This window comes from Volvox carteri, assembly GCF_000143455.1.
Source record: "Volvox carteri f. nagariensis unplaced genomic scaffold VOLCAscaffold_1, whole genome shotgun sequence".
NCBI classification, from domain to species: Eukaryota; Viridiplantae; Chlorophyta; class Chlorophyceae; order Chlamydomonadales; family Volvocaceae; genus Volvox; species Volvox carteri.
In genome coordinates this window covers 4,143,194-4,166,181 of record NW_003307545.1, presented here as the reverse complement: position 1 = coordinate 4,166,181, position 22,988 = coordinate 4,143,194, and the positions used below count along the sequence as shown (strand labels likewise).

Sequence of the window (22,988 nt, the reverse complement as noted above, 5' to 3'; positions counted from 1 at the left end):
TCAATGAGGTAGCCAGTGTCAACCTGCTATCTAATTGCTTGATGCGATGGGTTAGTCATCCTCGTGCTTCAACCGTTTATGAGAGGGAGGAAGTTGGAGGAAAGGCGAGTGAAGCCTGGCGCAGCAGCCAGGCATTTACTACCAGCACGTGGCATGTACCTCTGTCTTGGAGCAACGTCAGCCCAGCGAACAACACGAACAGCCGTTGTAATAACTGTGATTCAGCTGTGGCTTTCCGGGCTGCATGCATGCATGTATACACCATCAAGCGAGTAACGCCACGGGCAACTTGCCCTGATCGCGATGGTTGTTGCCTCCGTTTGCGCCGTCCAGGAATAGGAAGCGGATAGCTAAGATGACCGTGTCCATGAGCCGAACCTGGTGATACATGACAAGGAACGCAAGAGTGGCAGATGGGATGTACATGTAAGTACAGCAGCCATGTGGGACAGTGTCAGCCTAGCAACCGCATACATGGCATATATTGCAATAGCGTATATTGTACAGAAATTTCATCATTTGTACCATTCAAAACCATAGATGATGACACCGGCTTGACATCAGCACCTAAGTATGTACAGCACCCCCGTCTTTGCTCACCACGTCCGTCACGTAATGGAGGCGCAGGAGCGGCCAGTCCGCCTCGTCTCCTTCCAACGTCAAGTTGCGGGTAATGGGGATGGGCAGGTTGCCGCCGACCGCCTCCCAGGTATCAGGCGGGACATCGACCAGTGGGGATGTGAGAACAATACGTTTGACAGCTGGATCCCGCAAGGCGGCCACAAAGAGGGAGCCATCTGATACATTTGCAACTCCAGAGCTGCTGACAAGCAGCCGGCCGTGCCGGTGTTGTCCCAGCCGCGAAGAACCTGCCCCGGATACGAAATGGGCCATCGTGCTGCCTCTGCAGGCGTTGAAGCCATTGTGCCCCTGTATAAGCAACAGAGCTATGCATATACGAAGCGCTTTCCATGCTGCGTAGAATCCGGCAGCTGGGCGGGGCACTATGTCCGAGGCAACGCTGCTGCGCGCAATCTTGCTGACATCATAAATAATGTGACGAATATTTCGGGTCATTCAACGTCTTATACTTAATGACATGAACGCGCAAGTCGACCACAGCATGAAACGGCTGAAAGCTTCCTGAGCTTCCTTTACAAAGAGGTAATATTGTTGGAACCTAAGGGAAATAAAGTTATTTTTACTTACTCAGGGCATGTCTCTTGTGCGATGCCTTGGATTAATGCGTTTTCGTTAAGTAAGATACTGTAAGATAGGCGTAAGGCCCAGTGCGTAGTTTGGCAACGGCCCGTGTCCTCAGGGCCGTCATTTCTAGCGCGCATTAAGCTGGTTAGCTTATCTTATTTTTATTGTTCAGTGCGCGCCCGCCCACCCGCCCTTTCGGCGCAGCCCACGTTAGTTCAGTTCTTTCTCCGTTCGTAATGCCCGTCTTCTTCGGGCCTCTCAGTCTTTTTCTATCTTCCATTATGGAGGCGTTCCTTCTTTGATTAAAATTTATGGATTCAGGCTAAATCCGTTGCATATGGAAACATCGTGCGGATTAGGATGGATTAGGCAGGTTAAGGTTGGCGGGATTAGTGACAGATCTACGCCCATATTCGCGCACTTCGCGGGTTATATATAGATCAAGATGTTATAAATTGCGCACATTTTTCCTTCACTAAAAGCTCAAACTCGGTGGAAAAACTTTGCTTCTTACTTGGCCGCCAAGTATCAAATTGACAATCTCGGATTAACACGCTTTACAGCACCTCATAAAAAAACCTGATTGACATTTTGGAAGGTTATCTCTTATTTACATTGTAGTTGTGCCTAGTTTCCTAAAAGCTTTACCGGTACGTTGGACGAAAAGTGTAAAGTGACCGAGAAGTTGACCCCTCGTACCGTTACCTGAACTGCATCGCCAATTTCACGAGTTGTAACAAACGGCCAAGCCCAATCGCTTTTCACGATCGCATAGTTGACAACTCGTGCGCGCTTTGAACTCCGAACGCATTTCTTTTTGTGTGTGGTTGTTACAGTGGGCTCCAGACTCCCGAAGAGTAGAGCCATCGGGCCAGCTGGCCGTGCACTGCAGTAGAGGCTAATATACCAATAGAGACCATCACCTCAGATAATTAACCGCTCATCGGTAACCGCTCCCGTGAGCACAGCAATTTGCCAGATATAATCCTCAAGAAGGGGTGATGTGCGCCAACAGAATCCCAACCTTTCCGTGGAATTCCCAAAGCTGCGAAACCCTGAATGCGGCCCCAAAAGTCAACAATAACTCGACAAATGGCTTCTTCCGTAAGGGAAGGGCCAGGTAACAGTGCCGGGTTGGTTTTCATGTTTGCAGCCATATAACGTCTCCCATGCTCCATGGCTGACACCGCATTTCTTGTCGCACCGCTGCCATTTATTTAAAAATGAACAAGGACAACGCCGATCGTGTTGCTCACCCGCTCACGACCGCTAACATAGCAAATATGCAACTCATTGCAGTACCCGTGCGGAAGCCTCTGGCGAAACAGCAAGTCGGCCGCACTTCCGGCGGCAAGGGCCGCGCCGCGTCGGCCCACACGCTCAAGCACTGCCATTGAGAATGAACATATCCTCAAGGTTGTCAAAATTTTCATCCGTAGCGGCCGCTAGGGCAAACCCATCGGGGCTTGCTCGGGATGCAGCGTCATTGCACAAGGCAGGGCCGCCGAAAACCCTTCATTTATATACTGTGACTCTGTAAGGGGATATGCTTAACTTTTGGTCATGGAAAGCCATAGAATGGAGATGGTTTACGCAGCTCGCGCCAACGAACACAGCATTGTCGTAACGCCACATGTAATCTGGGTGACTTTCTCAGGCCCACTTTAACCTAAAAGTTTTCGCAGCATAACGTATCATGTAAGGGGATCTGCTGAAGTTTTGGCAATAGGAAGCCATTGAATAGAGATGGTTTACGAACACAACGTTTTCGTAACGTTACGGACCATGTTTACATGCTACGTTGCGTTACGAAAACTTTTAGGGTGTATTTCCAGTGCGGATTAAGGCCAGAATCCCTGTGCTAATCCCAGCAGTGGAAATCCCACCGGGATTAAGCAGAATTCGCCGGGGGATTAAGGAATTCCTCAGGACACCGTGTTCTCTATTCAGAGGACTAGCAGGAGTTAGCAAGAGATTAGGAAAGAACATAAATTGAACTTGATGCCCACGTATTTACCTGGCAACTTGTGACAAAAAAGTTATTACCTGGCCCTCACCCAGGTAGTAACTTTCCGTATCTGGATTAGCGTTCATGGCGTTATATCTTACTTTAATTTCTAGGTAATTCCATATGGATGACCTCAAGTAAGGAATATCTGATTTGGTTTGCGCGAAAGGTGCTACTTCAATGTCAGGCCTCAACGGTGGCCACAACGGCGAGAAGAGTGCGCTTCCTGCCCATATTTTATACTCATACGATGCCTAATGACCAAAGCAAATCAGAGCTGGTAATATTACACTGGAGTGGTGTCATTGTCGTCGGCTGGCTGCAGCATTGCGTCCACATTGCCTACGACCCCTACACCGTCTTCGTTAACGTCGCTAATGGCTTCAGTGAAATTTAGTATCTGCTTTAATGGCCTTCAATGCTTTGGGAGCTTCGGGTCCGAATGTTTTGCAGCGTTTGGTCCGGTCAGAAACAGTCCGATTCCTCGTTGACTTTCGGGCGTGAGCTTCCAAACAGTATCCATGGCATTAAAGTACTATGATATGGGTAACATGTATGTCTCCTGTAAGATTCTAGCTGCTTTGGCATGGACAGTCCATTTTTGGCTGGAGGAATGAACTTGTACGGTTGGAACATTATTTATTCTTAACTTTCAGGACCACGAACATTTTTTTATTCCGAATTCGGAATATATTCCGCAAAAAAATAACGCTGCGCCGAAGGCGCGGGACCTGCCTCGTTGTTCAGCGCGTGCTGAACAACAAAAACAAGATACAGAAAACCTGCATCACGCGCTATTTATGCAAAAGGCGATCCTGAGGACACGGATCGCCGGCCTCAAGTCGTACCACTTAAACGGCCGTAAGGCCCTACGCCTTAGCTAGTAATGACGGGGGGCGCCGCAACTGACTGAAGATCCAACGAGTAACGGGGAAGCGCCACACTATCCGCTCGAGTGCCACGCGACTGCGCCCACGCTAAAACTGCACCCGCACTGCTACGACCTGCCAAGACGGGGGGGGGAGGAAAGTGCTCGACCCGCCCTCGCCCAGTGCAAACATCTCCGTATTCGACGGCAGGAACACCAGGTCGACCGCCAACTCCATCAACTGTTGCCACCAAGGTTGGGCCGTCCAGTACGGCATGACTAGGGTGAGACGCGCTCGATCCTCACACACTTTCTGCACCTTCTGGCAATGGCCTGTTCATTAGCCATTCCACTCGTTCATCTGCCTCAAGTAGCCCCTGCGGGGCCTATTTCTACGTCATGCACCAGAAAACTCAGAAAACGGAGGACTAGTGACCCCCATCCGCCCCCCTCGGGGTTGGAAGAGCCTCGACGATCTCCTGTCGCAAAACTTGGTGTGCCACAGAGCCACGCTGTAAATGGACACGGTTCCAAAACCTCACAATCTGCTTGTAAACGTGGTACTGTAGGGGTAGCCGTGACAATTCAGCGACAATTCAGCGACAGGTGCGCTGGTCTGGCAGTTTCCACAATTTGCTGCATGAACAATACCTGGAGCTGCACCGCTCCATCCTTCAGACATGTCTCGAAGGGCCCCTCCACAAGGTTACTCCCATCACTCCGCCTCCTGAGCCTGTCCAAGACTTCAGCCAAAATAAACGGCCTCACATTTGACAACCGTACAACAGTATTGCTCGTACCTGCGTATCAAAACACCTCATCTCACATCCGGAATGAACAAGTTTAGCTGATTCATGTTTGTACCAGTGCGAACATAGCTACCCTAGCTGTGTCGTCAAGTGCTGGCGGCAGGCACGAAACGGCCGTTCTGGACCGTACACTAAACCTGGATATCGCGCAGTCTCCTTAGCCGGTAATGCCTCCCCAGCCAGCCTGAGCCCACTACACTATGCTTTGGACAGCACTCCTTGCGTCGCTGTCGCTCGCAAAACCGAGGTGTCCACATTTCGGTGTTTGGCCGCATCCCAAAATCATCACAGAGCATGTCCACGATTTGGAGCAGCTCCGCCATGCGCTCGGGTGTCGTGGCCATGAGACTAACGTCATCAGCATAGAGGAAGGTAGACATTCGTTCATTCCCAACCTTCGGTGCATCCTCCGGCCGTACCCTGGCGTTAACACCGTCATGCATATCGATGGCGTCCGCAAGAGTTCCAATGAAAAGTCCAAACAACTCAGTTGACAGCGGACAGCCTTGTTTCACACCCTGTTTTCACTCAAATTCGCCCCCAGTCTTGCCATTCGTCTTGATGACCATTGTATATAACCTTGTCGTATGCCCGCACCAGCGACTGCAGCATGGACCCTTCAACCCCTCTCTCCTGCAAACGAAGCCAGACTACCTCCCCCGGCACCTTGTCAAACGCCTCCTCAAAGTCAACTTGCACAATGGTTAACGGCTGCTGTCCTGGTTGGCTATGCATAGCAGTTAGGTACTGCTTGTGGTTTGTGCGTCGCTGACACCGCACGTTTGCTCTCGGGGCGGATGTAAAGCGAACGTGACGCGCTCATCAATGCTGCTGTTAGTCGTTTAGTGCTGTGTGTCAGTTCTGTCGGCCGTGCCAGTGCGGCCGCACTGGATAGCGCTGCGTGCGCTTTGACCACGCAGTGTGGGCTAGACCGCGCTTCGGTGCACACGCGCCCCTGCTGTCGTTCTGAGAGCAGCAGTCTGCAGAAGTGTAAGAGCCCTTGGCAGTAATTAATAAGACCCTTGGCAGCCCCGTTTCCGTTTCCGCCTCGCTGTTTCCGATAGGAAACCTCGAACACAGCTCTATAGCGAGCCGTGAAGGCTATATACAGGACATAAAGCTGTTGAGGTAGCTTTGTGCTTTACGCAACATCCAAAGCAAGTAACCGGCTGAATGTCTTGGCATGCATTACATGCATTGGAAAGGATACATATCATACTCCAAAATTCTCTGCCATCGGGCGCGTACACTTGAAGTGCAGGGTGTCGCATGGTATTACACTTGAAACATCGAGTGCAGAGCATCGCTAACTCAGCATTCCTACGAGCAACCAAACCCGCGTGCAACCATCCCTATCCAGCATGCCAGGCCATCTGTGCATGAAGGAGAATGCGTTGTTGAAGGCGTGCACAGTGGATAGGACGTGGACATCTACTCTTATTATTGCCTAGATAGGCGAGTTGCGGCCTCACATGCACATCACGATATCCTGGCTAAGCCCCTGCTTCCTGTTCTGCCTCAATACATATGTGCAAGAATAGATGGACATGTGACATTCATACCATATAATCTCCACTAAGGCACGTATGTGGGTCGCTGCTGATGTACACGATGATGGACACATTATTGGTTTGAGTGTAGGTGGTCCTGCCTAGCTGTAAGTTTCCAGCACCGAAACACGTACCCTGCTCGTCCACCCACCCCGGCGTTTCGTTGCTCCAAGCAACTAACAACGTCCCCTCACAGCAGAAGCCTGGCCCACAAGCACGGGCACCATACATGAGAAGTGAACAGGCAACCACCAACCAATAACCCGATATAGGATCACACGCACATATATATAAAATGGAGCGTTTGGGATTGGGCCTTACACCGCAGAATGTAAAAAAATATAAGAGCGAACAGCTCCTGATGGTTTAGGCAGAATGCCGACGTATAGGCGTGAACAGCTACTTGTAAGATGCTCCGGCGATCGGTTTCACCAGGACCAACTGACTAACTGACTAGCCGACAGGCGACCGTTCAAACCCTAACTTAGATACTCTAGTCGCTTCCCTCCTGCCGCGTCTAAGTAACAGCTAGTTAGAGCAGAGCCAGAAGGCTCATACGCGCGCGTATAGAAATTGCGCGGCCCTTTTTAACCGCATGAGACTACGCATGATGATGGCCGTGCTAATACTGTACCGACAGCCAAATAAAGGAAAGAAATGTAACTCGTGACATAAATACCAACATTGCTTGTTGTTCGGAAACGCAACAGGGCTTCACAAAATCTTAAGGGCACTGCTACTTATTCACGTATATCACGCACTTACCCACGCATTATCCCCCCTCCATTACCGCCGCAGCTAGATGGGCCTAAATAGGATTGCACCTTCATAACCATTCGAACCTTCAACCCGATAATGCAAGGCGTCTTGTGATCTCCACAAGGACACTGCCCACGTGGACGGACGCAAGCTCGGTGTAAACACCGAATTAACGGACGAGCGGCCCTGTGGAAGCCGTGCTGTGCATCGTGCATTACCAAGCAAAGCATCGAATGACAAGTTTAAGAACATGACCTTACCGAGTTTCGAGCTAGCCGTCCCAAGTTACTGAGACAATACATCAACAAGAGAAGTGGAATTGATTAAGGATCCCATGTGCATATGCAGCAGTACCACTCGAACATGTGCAGTACGCCGAGACACATACCGCCGCAGAGAGACGCTTGCAAACATCCCATATCCCACCAGCTAGCCCTGCCGCATGTGTGCAACTAAAAACCTAGCTACCTAATACCCCACAATTGCCTAGCTTTCCGCCGGCTTTAGTGGCAGCAAGCAGATGGTAAACAAGAAGGGTTTCCAGAGGGTTATCATCCCCTTTAGTTCTTCTCCTGAAGGAAACCCTTCGTTACATCCCCGTACATCGTCCCCTTTAGCAAGCCAGTACACCCATCCGGGTCGAATAACCTCGTACCGGACTACTTCATGTGTTGGAAAAAGCGGCGGCATGCGCCGGCTGGGCATCAGCACAAGGGTGCCGCATGCAACGGCATGCAGCCAGCAGGCGCACGTGCTACCCCCTCCCGCCATTTGCATTGCTATTTGCGAATTGGAATCCTCCTTTTACTACATGATACCCGCATGCAAGCATTACCCCCCATGCCGATGCCTCTCATGCTCGACGGCAGTACGGGTGCAAGTAGACGGCACATAGCGGGGAGCTCCGGGCAGGGTGGAACCCGGGCCCATTGTCATTTGGTAACTCTGCACCCCCGGCAAACAAGGGTGCCCAAGTTGTTCATTCACGCTTGCATGCATCTAGCTAGACACGCACTTATGGCAGCACTGCCGGCCCGCTACATAGTAACTGCTACAGGAAGCTGGCCATGCATCAGCTATCTTTCTGGAGTCGCTCCAGCGGGTGCCACGCGCACAGCAGATCGCCTAACAACATGCACAAGGATGGCGATACACCCCTGTAGTCTGGCCGGCCGCAAGCAGCTGTCCAGCCGTCTATGCCTGCTTGCAACAGCCCTTGAGCACCTATCATATATTCTTAGTGTGTGCACATACAGGACGGCTGAAGAGGAAGATACGAGGTCCCCGTCCAGCCTTTTGCCTCGAGGAAAACATTTTGCCGCTCACGTGCGTTGCTTAATATGTAGGTTTATCCTGATGCAGCCGTTCGCGCATGGTGCTTCCGAACAGATGTACATACTTAATTACACATACCCGCGTCATTCACCACCAATCGAAGATGTTCCATTTGTTCATCGAACAAGACAAACAACTGACATGGGAGGCATGCCTTGGGAAAGCACGCAAACACGCGCTGCTGATTAGCGATTCAACAAGTACCTAACTGCTCAGTGCAGTGATGCCGCAGATAACTTCCCGTGACGACAGTGCACGCGTGCCTACCAGGAAAACAAAGTATATATCCCCCCTCCTGCAGCCGCCCTTGGTCCACCCCAGCGAGATAGCTAGCTTAGGCCACTGTTGCTGCTGTTGTTGTTGCTGCTGCTGCTCCTCGAGCTGCCCCTCCTGCTTGTGATAATGAATTGGAATATGAGGGATTGCCCCGAAGGTTCTCCTCACTGATATCCGGGAGCCATACCCGGACAATGGACTGCCGCGATCCGTGCTCCAGCGGGGCAAGGGCAACATCACCATCCCGAGCATCAGCAGCGGCCGCGGCAGTGAACTCAGCCCGAGGAGCAGTCGGTAGCTGCAAACAAGGGCCACCGCCGCCTTCCTGTCCTGTCCTATCCAGTGCGGACTGCACCAGCTGCTGTTTGAATTGAAGCTGCCGACCTTGCTGCAGGGCAGGCGGGTTGACCACAGCGGATGGTGGCTGTAACTGCACCTGCTGTTGCGGCTGAAGTTGCTGAAGAGGCATACAGCCGTATGTGAATGCATGCAGGAACGACATGCGCGGCGCATGTGTGTTAGGGAACTTATGTGGAACGGTACGGCAAGCAGAGTGCAGCGGCAGCACAATACAGCGCGCATGATTGACAAGTTACTGGTACTATGGCTGGTGGTTAGGTGGGTGTTGAGACAGCAGCAAGTTGAATGCAGGATGAGCAGAACCCAAGACCCAAGACCTCTAGGACCTTTGGCGCCGTCCCAAGCGCCACGCATGAAACAGGCACGATCCACGACAGCTGGTTAATAAAGGAGTGTACGACCATACGCAATATCTCTTACTTATACATACGCAATACCGGCCCCTCCTTTGCCTGCAGCTTCCCAGCTATGTATATCGAACTTGTCTCGCTCATCCGCCCCCTTTTCACTACTGACCAAGATCAGCGCCAGCTCCTTCACTGTCTCTGCAGCCGCCGGCCGTCGGTCCGGATCTGTCTCCCAGCAGGCTAGCAGCAGACGACACAGCTTGAGTGGGCAGCGCTCGGAGACCACGAGGTCGTTCAGGGGAAGGCGCATGCCGTTGAACGCTACCTATGCATGGGACGCATGTACGTTGTCAGTGCATCGGCAACAACACCTTTGCACGTCAACATCGTTATGCACCCGGTACACAGCCCTGGCGGATGGTTGTGCAATTGCAGTGCCTTTCACGCCAGCAGTGTTACGCAGAGGCTGGATCTACCTGGAAATACCTACCAAGGTGCACAAGTCAGGCGCATATCCTCCGAGGGCTTCCTGGTAATTCATGCTGTTCAATGTATGCATGATGCCAAGTTGTGCCGGCTTACAGGTTACCGGACAACAAAACGGCCATTGTTATTAGAGGAAGGGCCACAAACGCAATTCACTGTGGTAAGAAACCATTGTGCTCTCGGGACATAGGGTCCACTCATTCTTAAAGGTTTCGTATCATATGATGAGTGGCTCTGTCACGGTGGGCAGTCTGACCGGCAGGCATGGGCCGAGCGTCCTGCAGGCACTCGCTGTGAAGTGGTCGCCAGTGGAGCAGCTAGCAGCCCACAGTAGCCAAATAGCAGATAAATGCAGCTGCGGCTACAATTCGGCCATGACCTTCGTAGGCAGTGGAGCTCGCCCAATGTCATCACTACAGCACGGTTAGCAGAGATCTCTACATGCATGCACGCATGCACCCACCATCAGGCCGATTTCCAGCGGGTTCAGTCCAGGCCAGGGCCTCTTGCAGGCCAGCATCTCCCACAGCAGCACACCCAGCGCGAACATATCCTGGTGAGGGTGCAGCAAGGCGTGTGGCGATGACGGAGGCGTCAGTACCACCACCACACACACACAAACATGATGGTTACGGCGCCATGATGAGAGACGTGGGATACACTGACCATGCAGAGACGCCAGCCATTGCTTGCTTGCCTTTTTGTCAGTGATGGCGGGGGCGGCTAGGTTGTGGCACGATGCGGCCTAGCCTGCCTGCTTGCTGGACCCGGGCACAGGATAAGCACAAAAACGGTCTGTACTGCAGGCCGTCTGCCAGCCAAGTAGCCCAGGTGAACGGTTTTATCGGCTCAGGGCAGTTAAATCGTCGGCCTGATAGCTCCCTGCATCTGGGATACGAGATACCCCTTCCCGCACCGCGGTATGTAGGTAGGTCCCCCTCATCCACCCTGGCCCTCTCTCCCTCACACCTTTGCTGGATCCCTCCCTTACCGCTTTATGTGTGACCTGGCTGTTTTGCAAGTCGAAGCACTCCTGCGTGCATGCATGCAGCAAGGGAGGGTGTTGGATGACACCAGGGGTTGGGAGAAGTATTAACCAGGTAGAGGAAGACAGGGGATTTAGGGCTCCCTATGAGGTCGACATATATCAACATTGCCGGAAAAGCCATCCCGTAAGGAAGAGGATTTGCGACTGCAATATCCGTTTGAATTCGAATCAGGGCATAATGTTTCCTGTTGGGTGATGAGGAGGATGAGAGTGCCCCGAAACAGTGGGGAAGGTGGTAGGTATATACGTATATACGTATGCGGCCCCGATCGATCCGTGTTGTGTTGCCAATCTCCCGAAACTGCCCGCCGGCATCTGGATGGATGTTAACTAACCCTCCATCAGGCACCCTCTGCGGTGCCATGAATCGCACGTCTCTGTGGACGGCTGTGCATTTAACCATGGCACATACCGCCATTTAGTAGCCGGGGTGGACTTAACCCAACAGGAAACATTATGCCCTGATTCGAATTCAAACGGATATTGCAGTCGCAAATCCTCTTCCTTAAGGGATATATACCTGCGAGAACTGGTCACCAATAGCGACCCCCAACCCCTTACATCGCTGGCACCCCCAACACCTGACGGGGTTCATGGACCATGGTCCTGGAGTAAACATTACCAGCTACCAAAAAGCAATACATGAACGGAATACCTGATGGACAAGCAAGACGATCACAACCTCCCCCACCTCCCGCACCCCCGGACCCAGCAGCCACGGAGCCCCAACACAGTGAATGAACTCACCGGTGCCATGTAGGCGGGCTGGGGTGAGGTAGAGTGCCGCAGTTGTATGGCAGTTGTTGTCACGTAAGGTGGGCAGATTGGGCAGTCAGATTTCAGACCATCAGAAGTGCCGTACACACCGGTAAATGAGGGTTTACAGGCGAGTAGATAGAGGCTCACAATGAGGTTTCCTGAGCTACTGTGGAGCCGAGTACAGTTAGTCCCACCATAGGGCCCCAATTTGTCGTATCTGGATTGTGTAAATCCGCTGGCCCCGTCCTGGCCGTCTAACTTCCCGCAATCCTGCGGTCCTTGTCGCCTCATTCACTTTGCCGCCACCTGCCCGCTCACCGTGCCTGCATCCGGATGCTCCGTTGGAGCCACCGTCACACGAAGCCGAGACAGCCCAAAGTCCTGCAGGAATCGATAGAGTTGCGGTACGGCAGCTTTATACGGCATGTAACTGGTCTGTCGTAGGGGCAGCTGGGAAGCGGGCGAATCCCTAAGCGGCCCCACGAGCAGTCGATGTCGACAGCGCTGGAAATTGCATGGGAAGGGAAGAGCCCATCTCCGTGAACAAATATGTGGGACCCTCCAGCTGGCTTGTTGGCTGACTAACAAGGCACGCATGCAGGGTGCGGTAATTGCAACTAAGGGAGGGTGAAGACGCCCTTGGCACCATGTACCGCATACGGGCTAAAGACGAATTCCTATGCTATTTTTTAAAGAGTTCAGTACGACAGCGACAGCAAGGCACCACGAAAACCATGCTTATATGTGTACATACATATTCACACATTAACGACAAATGCAGTGGGAGGGTCCCTTCGCGGTGCCCGAGGGTGTGGGAGCGCCTTATGTGCCGTACATGCTTTCCCTTTCTTCAGTTCCTCAACTCGCAACAAGTCACATACCGTAAGCTTAACTGTGGGCCGGTCACTGTGGGGGTCGTTGAGCAGCACGTTGGCAGGCTGATAGGTGCGAGACGGTGGTACAGGGAAGGGAAGGCAAAAGGGAGTGAAGGAATGAACCACATGCAGCACCACATCAGAGGCGCCAGTGAGACGAGGGCAAGGGTGACAGGAGAGGGTATCAGGTAGTGGTAGGAAGGAGGGGTCCAGCGAAGGTGAAGGCGCCGAGTGGGTCGAGTAGCTGTGAACTGAATCGTTCCTAATTCCGAACCCGCATACACCTTAGTGCGTGAGATGTCCGTCCTGCACGGACAACGGTCTAGCTAGCCGCTACACGAACGACACCGAAATGTACAAGTTACAAGCAATTGTACGACACCGTACCTTGAGGTCCCGGTGACTGATGGTGGGGTGCAGGTAGGCCAGCGCGTTGGCAATGGATATGGTGATATGAAGCACCTGATGGGGAGTGGGTGAGGCATGGATGAACGTGGGCACACCTAGGCGCCCTGGTCGTGCGTGCAGGGCGCTGCTTGGTTGGTTAAGTGATGGGATGAACACCCGAACCATGCACAGGCAGGCAGGTGGGTGAGAGCGTGAACGAGGAACGCGACGACTCTTCACGTACCACCTACCAACCTGCACCCGGCACCCAATATCACCACGTCGACTATCAGCTCCATTCCTGGTGCAATTATATACACGTCATACATATGGCGTACTAGCTTGCCTTTGGCAATGGCATCGGCTGGGCTGTCGGGTCTCCGTACATAAGGCGCTCCAGTGAAGTCTCCATAAGCTCCAGAACCAAACACAGCCGCGGCGACTCCACACAGGCCGCCAGCAGTCGCACAATATTTGGGTGATAACAGCGGCTCAGCACCTAAGTGTACGGATCAAGGGCGATGTACGAAGTCACTGTCAGGAGCTGCAGCGCACCAGTAGCATGCACCACTTCGTCACTGCACGACACACCTGGCTACCTACAAGAGCGGACTTGCAAGGAGTGGCATGCGGTTAACAGCATTAGTTGGCGGGCGCGTGTCTGCGTGTTATGCGTGGCGTGGGGGGGAGTCAAACCCAGCCGCACCTACCCCCAACCCACCCCCGTGCACCCTACCTGCACTTCCTGCGCAAAGCTGGAGGCCAAGGCCTCGATGGGGCATCCCCAGGGTCCGTCGCTGGCCAGAAGCTTCACAGCCACTCGCTGCCCCCGGTAAGTACCTTCCACCACTCGACCAAAGGTGCCCTTGCCGCGTACCACCGGAGACAGCTCCACCACATTGCTACCACTACAGGGAGGAACACCACCAGCACTGCCGCTGCAACTGCCGCTGACCTCCTCCTCCTTCGAGTGCAGGGGTACGACACCCGTGACGGCACCAGCGGGGTCCATTAACCGCACATGCAGCTCCAGGTTGGGTTGTGGCCGCGTGTCTGGGGTGATGACCACGGCAGCCTGTTCCAGAGGCGTCACCACGGTCGGCTCGGTGCCAACCACCTGCTGCTCGCCAGGCTGCACTTCCTCTACTTCCACTGCAACTTCTGGTATTGCAGTAGTAGGGTGGTAAGCGGAATAGCCGTACCAGGGAAGGACATGCAAGGGTGAGCGGTGCAGCAGTGATTAGGGATGTTAACCATGCGGCTATAGATGGCGGATGGATGGACAGGCAGCAGCTAGGCTGGCTGATAGATGGCTGAGCCAGCATCTATCAGTAGTTACATCGTTTGGTAATCACTGCCGAGAACTGCAGTACATCGTCATTTGACGACCGAAGCAATATATTCTATCAGGCAGGGACGCCGCACCACGCAACGCAGCCAGCAGGCGACGAAATGCAGCTGCAATTAACTGAGTAAATGGACAGTGGATGACTAACGGACAAGCTACCCAGCAGCCCAGACGGTCCTTGCAACGGCAGTCTGCAGAGGAACAACGCTGCCTACCGCAACAAGCAGGTATCAATGCAGACTCCAGACATTGTTTCTTATTAGGTATTATCACTGATCGCACTCAACCTCACCTGGTGGAGATGAGTTGAGGCGGCCGGAAGGTCCCACGACGGGGCCCTGCTGCTGCATGCCACTGCCACCACCGCTCCCTTCATCAGTACCGGAGGAGATCAGCTGCTGAGCGGCAGGACCTGGGCAACTGTTGGCAGGCACACAAACATTACATACATACGTATTCACATACAGTAGCGGTAGGGGGGGGAGACCGGCAGCTTGCGTGACCAAGCTGTGAATGGCAGCAGCAGCAGCAGTCGTACCTTGAAAATGGGCACACAAGCATTCCAGCCATAACGAATGCTTTTGCTTAATTGGGTGACCAGCAGCGGTTTGTTATTAACTGTGTGACTGACCAGGAAGTCCCTAAGACCCTTTGCGACTAACGCACAAAGAACTTTGCAATGAGTCTCTGGAGCTCCTGTTGGGGTGGGGTGGCCATCACCCTGAAAACTCATGATGCACCAGCCACCAGCCACCAGCACCTACAGCTACATAGCTACGTTATGAAGCCCATTGGCTCCTATGCCGGATTGACACGCTGCTAGGCATTAGCTGTGCACAAAAGCAATCTCCGTTACCTTCCAGACTCAAGGCTGGTGCGATCGACGCTGTACGTCAAAGGTGAAAACATGTTGGCGGCATCCTTGCGATATTTCAGTCGGCGCCCCTGCCACCACTCCCGAGCAACCGTGGCGAAAACCATAGACACTATTAGGAACACAGCAACCACGGCCCCTGCGTATAAAAAAGCATCGCGCCGTGATTTATCGCCATGCTCTCGGAGTTTGCACGCATCGTGCTGGGTAGGTGCTAGGAGTCCAGCGATGTGTTAAAATTTTTCAAAGTAAACTGCAGACTTAGCTCGTAACTTCAAGTAGATGTTGCTTTATTAAAAATTGGTGTCAGTAACCCGTAGGAATAAGTGCGCTATAGTGTCGAAGGGCGACTAGGTGGTGGGCGGCTAAAACTGGCTACAAACAACGAGGACACAAAAAGGTCCCAGCTACGTAGAATCTAAAAACTTATTTTCCTATCCTAAGATTGCGGACAAAGCAGAGGGCCATGCTACCAAAGCGATTGGAAAAGATAGAGGATGCCGGCAGAGCGGCAAGAGCAGCAGCGTTGTTCGGAAGATGTGCGCATGCGAGGTCAATTGCAAAGGCGCAAAGACACGTGCGCGCGGCGGTCCAAAGTTAAAAAAGGGAAGAAGGAAATAGAGGAATAAAAGAAGATACCAGAGTAGGAATAAATGGGCGATGAAGTATGGAAAAGGTACTGGAGCAGAATCCAGGAAAGAGGTAACAAAAACGAAGAGCTTTGATGCTGTGAGGTGGTTTTAATACCTGAGCCGCGATGCGGGAAATGCTGGTGGTGATGCTGTGAGGTGGTGTTGTAGGGGATGGGGCGGGCAATAAGACGAAGGGGTGCGGGTATGTGGCATAATGACAGGCAGGGCCGATGTACGGGCTCATGGGAGCAGCCCACAGCATCGTGGGGCCCAAGTGTATATTCGCACGACACGCAGAAGTTGCCGGTATAGGGGTATACAACGGCAGGTGTGAAGGGCGGGCGGTAAGGGCTGGTGGGAAAGGCAGGTGGGCAGGGCAGGCGGGAAGGGCAGTTGGAAAGGGCTGGTGGGATGGGCTGGTGGGACAAAAGGACGAGAGGGACGAGAGGGGAACTTTTGAAGGACGGGAGTAGAGGAGGAGTTCAGCGGGCGCTTTGCAGGTCTCGTACATTCGCCCAGATGCGCTGTGACAGGGCCATGTGCGGGGGCTGCCTAAAGAACCAGTGGGCGGTGAGGTGTAGCGCGCTCATCGCTAGTCCACAGAAGCCGATGCAACGGGTAGTTCTGATCGGAGAGTATAAGGCAGGATCAGCCGCGCCACCTCGTAGACAAAGTTGTCCATATCCAGGATGACACCCCGTAGCGGTTGAAACTGGCTGGCGATAATGTATCGTTTTGCGGCCTCGTTGACGTTTGAGGATGCCGGTACGATCGCTGGACAGGCAACCGTGTGTGAAAGCTGGCTGCACCCGCTTGTCGCACAGCTGTGTGGTGAACCGGCTGAATGTGCGTTCTTTGGATGCCGACGGGCAGGTGGACAAGCACGACATCGAGGAAGGGGAAGCGGGTGGGTGAAAGGTGGGCCTGGTGTTGTACCGGGGTGCCGAGCTCTGCTGGATTTATGCCCTTCTGTCCGGTGTGAGGGTGGACGTAGTTTTGGTGGAGGAAGGCTGCAAGGTAATAGGGGCTGTCGAGCAAGGCCAGGTTGTCAAGGAAGAGGCTTCTGACGCAGAAACGGGTGAGGATCGCCCGAGCAGAGATCATTGTGGCTTCTTGGTCAGGGGTTTGTAGTACTGCCGCAGCAAGTGAAACTTGACCCAGGTGAGGAAGAGGTTGGCCATGAAGGGGGCTGGGGGAGGCATTTTGGGTTACCACATGCTTGCCACTCGAGAATGTGGTCGAACCGAATGCAGGGGCTATCAGGGATTGTCCCGAAGACGACGTTGTAGTCCGCCACAGTAATGTACTGTGTGGCCGCCCGTTCTGTATGTTGCACAGGGGAAGATTGCTGTAATCGCCCCTTGATCCAGCTGACAATTCGGGTGGGCCACTGGTCCTGTAGCCTGGGTGGTGCTGGGTGGTCATGGCCTTGAGAGCTCTCCCGCATTCATGTACAACACCGCAGGTGTACAACCGGCGGTACAGTGTGGTACTGTGCCAGTGCAGGTGGTTGTCATCGTCTGTTGCGGCACTGAAGACGGACTGGTCCGCCACCATAAGACGGCTTGTGAAGTGTACTTGAAGGCCTATCCCATGGAATGCTGTCAGGGAACGTAGGCATTGCATTCAGACCACTTCTAGTGCGCGTGCTACAGCCCCGGGTGTCGCGGGCTGAGTTGAAGTGGTAAGGTGGTGCGGCGGCTAACGCCATGCCTCCACAGGTGTCTGTGAAGACGGCTGCCTTGAAGGCGGCCTGCCTTGACCCTACGACTGGCTTCACGGACGTATTGTCGATGGCGCTTGGCAATTGTCTCTTTGGTGCTGCCCACGTAAAGACTGTGCTCCAGAGCACTTGAAAGGAAGGCGGCATAAATGCACCCAGGGCACGTCGAAATTGGGATCGTATGGCGTCGTTGGCACTCACAGACAGAGGGATATTGGCGGCGATTGGTAAAAGTAGAAAAAGTGACGATGGCGCTGGGGTGGGGTGTCGTATGTTGGGCATGGCGCGGTTGGCATGGGGCATATATGCCGCGAGCTAGCTCGGCTTCTCGAGCTTGCAGACTGTTGCGCTCGCTCCTAGTGGCCGGCCACCTAGGCGTGCTGACAGCATCGAGGTCAATGTCCTCCCGCGGGGTTCGTCTGGCGGGAGGGAAACTCGCCCTCGGAACTGCCTAAGACATGCACCTAAAAGAACGCAGTGCACGGATGTGTGCCTCACCCATATGAACAGAGGAATGAAGTAGTAGTCAGGAAGAGACAAGCACGGCTTTCTGGCTGGGAAGGCTGTAATTGTGCTGCTCTAGCGGATGACTCTGCCGACCGTTACTGTATGCTACCGTACCGTACCGAGTAAGTGAGTACCTACATCCTGGTGCCCTGATCACTGACTATCCACCCACCTGCAACTGCAGCCCCCACCACCACTGCACGATGGCGCCGGCGGCCTCTGCTGTTATCAGGCTGCTGCAGATCTGGTCGGTAATCGTCTAAGAAAGACGTGGTGTCATTCTCAAACTGGCGCTTCGTTTCCTGATAGCAGACCAGGGGCTCGACCTGCTGCTCTGTGAGGCACGTCATACTCACGGAGTGTTCGCACAGGAGGGTGACATTTTGAAGATAGAATATGGTGTTGGTGGGGACGGACTTGTCTGAGGACGGGTCAATGCGGATGCCGTCACCCGCCACCTCCACTACGAGGGCACCATCTGGCCAACATCGTTGTAGTGGCGGCACAGAGGACCCGTTGCGGCAGCCACCCTGTTGCAGACAGGGATCAAGGCTTAACCAGCAAGATGATGTGATACGTACGGATGTACGTACATATGTATGCACGTATGTTTGTATGGACATACGTGATAACATGGTGATAGTAAATGGAGTCTAAGAGTTACCCAGCAGCGCACTATCTAGCTACAAATCCATACATGGTGTGCAGTGTGCAGTGTAACATACAATACTTCAAGAGTGTGCCATACATAGGCGGCAGAAGTCTGCCAGTCAGCCACCTACCTCCGGATAATAGCCCGGATTGACCCGCTGTTTGGCATCCGCGTACTTGTCTGGCCTACGAACTAAGCTGACTGAGTTCAACTGCAAGGAACTTGGGAAACAGATCCCTGAAAAGATCACACGGGTACATGTGGACGTACAGACGCATACGTACGAATGCACGGGCAATAAGCATGGGACAGGCCTGTTACGCGAGTTGCATCTGGATTCAGGTCATCCAATCATTGCCATCATGCAGGCTTACACAATGGTTGCTTAACAATGGACAATCCTGTAATTTGCACCCACGTATGTTTGCAGGCTTCACTTCACCTAAATCAGCAGTCCAATTGCTTATAATCGCTCTACATACAGCGACCTACTGCCGCACTTGCGCAACTGGGTACAGCCTTTCAGCCTTTTATGATTTTTCCCTTTCTTTCTTATCATGGTTTGCTTTCCCCATCTTGTCGCCTATCTTCTTCTTTTCAGTTCGCACTGTTGGGCAAATGGTTGTCGACACGCAACAGGCATTCGTCGCTCTATCCTTCGCTGGGGCGGAGAGGCCCCCAAGCGGTATTGCCTATTATTGCCCTATTTTTCTATGTTTTATATTCAACCCCGGGCAACGCTGACAACATACGCATGGATTGCTGGCGCGCCAAGTCTGGCATGCGCAGCAATTATGTTAAAGCGCATAGTGTCCCTGGTGTCCCTAGTTGTGTGTCCCTAGTGTCCCTGGTTCCAGCATTGATCTCGACAATGAGCGAGAAAAAATCCCTCGACCGTAAGAGGCTAGATGTAACCCCATGCTGATGGACGGTGATGGACTCAGTTATAGTGACCTGCAAGCCGGCCAGGACTGGAATGGCACGGGAGTTGATTCGGAAGATTCCCCTGGATGGTAGTGGTGGTGGGTGCTGACCCCGTAACAGTCACTGACTTGGCTGAAGCCGACACATGTGGGTGATGAGGAGGATGAGAGTGCCCGGAAACAGTGGGGAAGGTGGTAGGGGGACTGCCCGGCTAGTGGCAACGGGTGAGCTGTACCCCCACCTACTTCACACATCATCAAAGCCGGATAAACACCATTATCTGTTCAAATCACATTGTCTACAGATCGTGCGCTGGTATACAAGTTAGGTGCCGTATGATCAGCAACGAGGCTTCGTCATGATGAAGCCTCGCATGCACGGCCACCGTGATGCTAACGATGATTGCTTAGTGGCACATCCGACGGTATGTGCACGGATAGTGAAGGATTCAAGCTTCAGCCATTATCGAGGCAATAAGCTAAATGCTTGCATGGGTGCTCGACATGCCGACTGTGTAATTCGTGCACGCATTCCCAGGCACCGATCTATTAATGTTGGAGAACATCCAGGGCGCAACAGGACACACAGGACAGCAGGAGAAGCAGGCAAGTGTGGCCACCCAAGTACGCATTGTTGGACTTACTCATTGACATAGCTGCCGGGCCCAGCTGCACTTCTGACCCTTGGCTTGGCAGTGTGGGAGCCGGGAAGGAAAAGCCTGCACCACCGTATACAATAAACGCACCAGTCGATCAGTGTATGTGCCATGCATGGCCGTATGTGCAACAAATCTGATACGTAACTAATGGGCTCCTTGCCTTGCACTCTGTATGCTTGATGCAGTGGGTTATCCATAATCGCATATCGTTCATGAGATGAGAATAAGAGACGAGAGGGAAAGGGTAAATAAACCAAGACGCCTGGCGCAAAAGCCAGCATTTACTACCAGCGTGTGGCATGTACGGCACCTCTGTCCTGGAGCAATGGCAGCCGCAGCTATTACAACACAAGCAGCAGTGTAATAGCTGCGATTCAGCTGTGGCTTTCCGGGCTGCATGCGTGCATGTGTACATCACCAAGCAAGTAACGCCAGCTAACTTGCCCTGTTCGCGATAGTTGTTGCCTCCGTTAGCGCCGTCCAGGACTAGGAAACGGATAGCCCAGATGACCGTGTCCATGAGCCGAACCTGATGATACATGACAAGGAACGCAAGAGTGGCGGATGAGATGTACATGTAAGTACGGCAGTATGGAGCGTTAGCTGCTGAGGTCCCCCAGGGCGAGGATTTGGTTGCTCAATATGCTACTGAAAGCGTTCTCTAAGCGGCTCGATGCGAGGTGGGCGTGTGCTAGCACCCTTTCGCCGTCCCACGGGGCTTTTCCCACCGAAGTCACCGGATGGGGTTATGAAGGCATGCCGGTATCTGAATTGGATGGTAGCATCTCCATGTCCTTTTAAGGTAGTGCAGCTGGGTGGCTTTCTCACACCGGGGCTGTGTTGCCTAGACCATTGCACCAGGTGCTCATGCGCTTCAGCTTAGGTTGTAGACACCTGCAGGCTTTGTGACTGTGGAATAGGTGAGGAGGAGCTGCATGTCTTTTGTGAATGCCCACCGACCTATGGGGGCTCTCGAGCAAGATATGGAGGGGCATTGGCTTGCGAGGGCGAGAAATGCGTGCTGTTGTGGCGGAACGGCCCCCTGTGGCTTTGTCTAGTTTTCTCTTTTTCTCTCGGAGGTCTCGGAGACCAGTCACATTGCACTCAGGCGTGCTGAGCCAAGGCGAGCTGGAGAGGATGTAAATGTCCTCACTTGGCGTCATAATAATGGCCATTGACCGTCCATGGGCCCCCCCCCTTTTACGGACGGCCCCCGTATTTGTGTGCAACTCGTAACTTTTGCATGCATCGCCCTTGCATCAATAACTCACCAGCGTACCTAAGTATGTACAGCACCCCCGTCTTTGCTCACCACGTCCCTCACGTAATGGAGGCGCAGGAGCGGCCAGTCCGCCTCGTCTCCTTCCAACGTCAAGTTGCGGGTAATGGGGATGGGCAGGTTGCCGCCGACCGCCTCCCAGGTATCAGGTGGGACATCGACCAGTGGGGATGTGAGAACAATACGTTTGACAGCTGGATCCCGCAAGGCGGCCACGAAGAGGGAGCCATCTGATACATTTGCCACTCCAGAGCTGCTGACAAGCAGCCGGCCGTGCCGGTGTTGTCCCAGCCGCGAAGAACCTGCCCCGGATACGAAATGGGCCATCGTGCTGCCTCTGCATGCGCTGAAGCCTTCATGTCCCCGTATTATAAGAAGACCCAGAACCATGCAAAGCGCTTTCCATGCTGCGTAGAATCCGGCAGCTGGACGGGGCACTATGTTTAAGGCAACGCTGCTGCGTACAACCTGTCGGACTTTATTAGGAATGTCCCAAATACGTTGGGTCATTCAACGTCTTATACTCAAAATTCACGGACGCGCCCGTCAGGCCCCAGTTTGAAACGGCTACGGCTTCCTTGGTCTCCAGTGTCATGTAAAGTTTAAATTAGCCGTTTGTGGGATGCACAAAATGACAGATATTCAACAATGTCTATCGCCATTTCAAGCCCAAGGTTAACAGGGTGTTTCCACTTGGCCGAACACTAACACTAAGTTTGAATGTTCTTCGTCCTGGACTCGTCTCCCGCCGTTCTAAATGCATATATTGATAGTACTAATGATAGTAGAAAATATTCATCAAACAAATTGGAGGTTGGGGCACTCCTGGCGGGGAACCGTAAGGCCTAGTGGAAACACCCCGTACACTAAGTCCACACTAGCGCACACTAGAGTTAATTGGACCTCAGACCTGCCATTAACTTTAGTACCTAGCACTAACTATTTGGCGGGCAACTTTTATGAGCTGGATTGTCCCTTCTAACCATAGACTTTAGACGTAAGCAGCAATCTTTTTTCCTTCCTGCAAACGCCGCGTTGACTTGCGCACGCCCAACACCGACAGCCTCAGAACACCGCCATTTTGCAATGGAGCCCTCCTTCAATAACGTTCAGCAAACATATACTGCTCGTTTGCCTTCCTTTGCTGGCCGGCCGTTGCCAATGCACCATGCGGACTTCATGGCGGACATCATGACGCAGGCTGCGCCGCAGCGGATCTTAAATACACGAATTCTTACAGACCTTGACAATTATCAGCAATTAATCCCTGGCGCTAAAACGTTCAAAATACGAAAACAATTTTGGTTTCGGCGCTCCT

The 22,988-nt window shown here is 53.1% G+C and overlaps 3 protein-coding genes across 3 annotated transcripts; all 3 read right to left on the bottom strand.

Annotated features, from left to right (window-relative positions):
• Positions 1-264: 264 nt before the first annotated feature.
• VOLCADRAFT_86293 (uncharacterized protein) lies at positions 265-1,077 on the bottom strand (the record flags this gene model as incomplete). Its single annotated transcript, XM_002945835.1, has 2 exons — positions 265-378; positions 601-1,077. 2 exons carry the CDS (start codon positions 1,075-1,077, stop codon positions 265-267), a joined length of 591 nt encoding a protein of 196 aa, XP_002945881.1.
• Positions 1,078-8,869: 7,792 nt separating this feature from the next.
• Positions 8,870-15,402, bottom strand: VOLCADRAFT_102834 (uncharacterized protein; the record flags this gene model as incomplete). The annotated part of the gene is made up of 11 exons (XM_002945834.1): positions 8,870-9,199; positions 9,688-9,843; positions 10,468-10,557; positions 10,996-11,037; positions 11,800-11,817; positions 12,130-12,192; positions 12,693-12,749; positions 13,074-13,148; positions 13,810-14,234; positions 14,714-14,841; positions 15,278-15,402. 11 exons carry the CDS (start codon positions 15,400-15,402, stop codon positions 8,870-8,872), a joined length of 1,509 nt encoding a protein of 502 aa, XP_002945880.1.
• Positions 15,403-16,519: 1,117 nt separating this feature from the next.
• Positions 16,520-21,554, bottom strand: VOLCADRAFT_86291 (uncharacterized protein; the record flags this gene model as incomplete). The annotated part of the gene is made up of 7 exons (XM_002945833.1): positions 16,520-16,780; positions 16,864-17,528; positions 18,330-18,687; positions 18,940-19,046; positions 20,377-20,420; positions 20,832-20,920; positions 21,348-21,554. The coding sequence occupies 7 exons, from the start codon at positions 21,552-21,554 to the stop codon at positions 16,520-16,522; spliced, it is 1,731 nt and encodes a 576-aa protein (XP_002945879.1).
• Between the last annotated feature and the right edge of the window lie 1,434 nt (positions 21,555-22,988).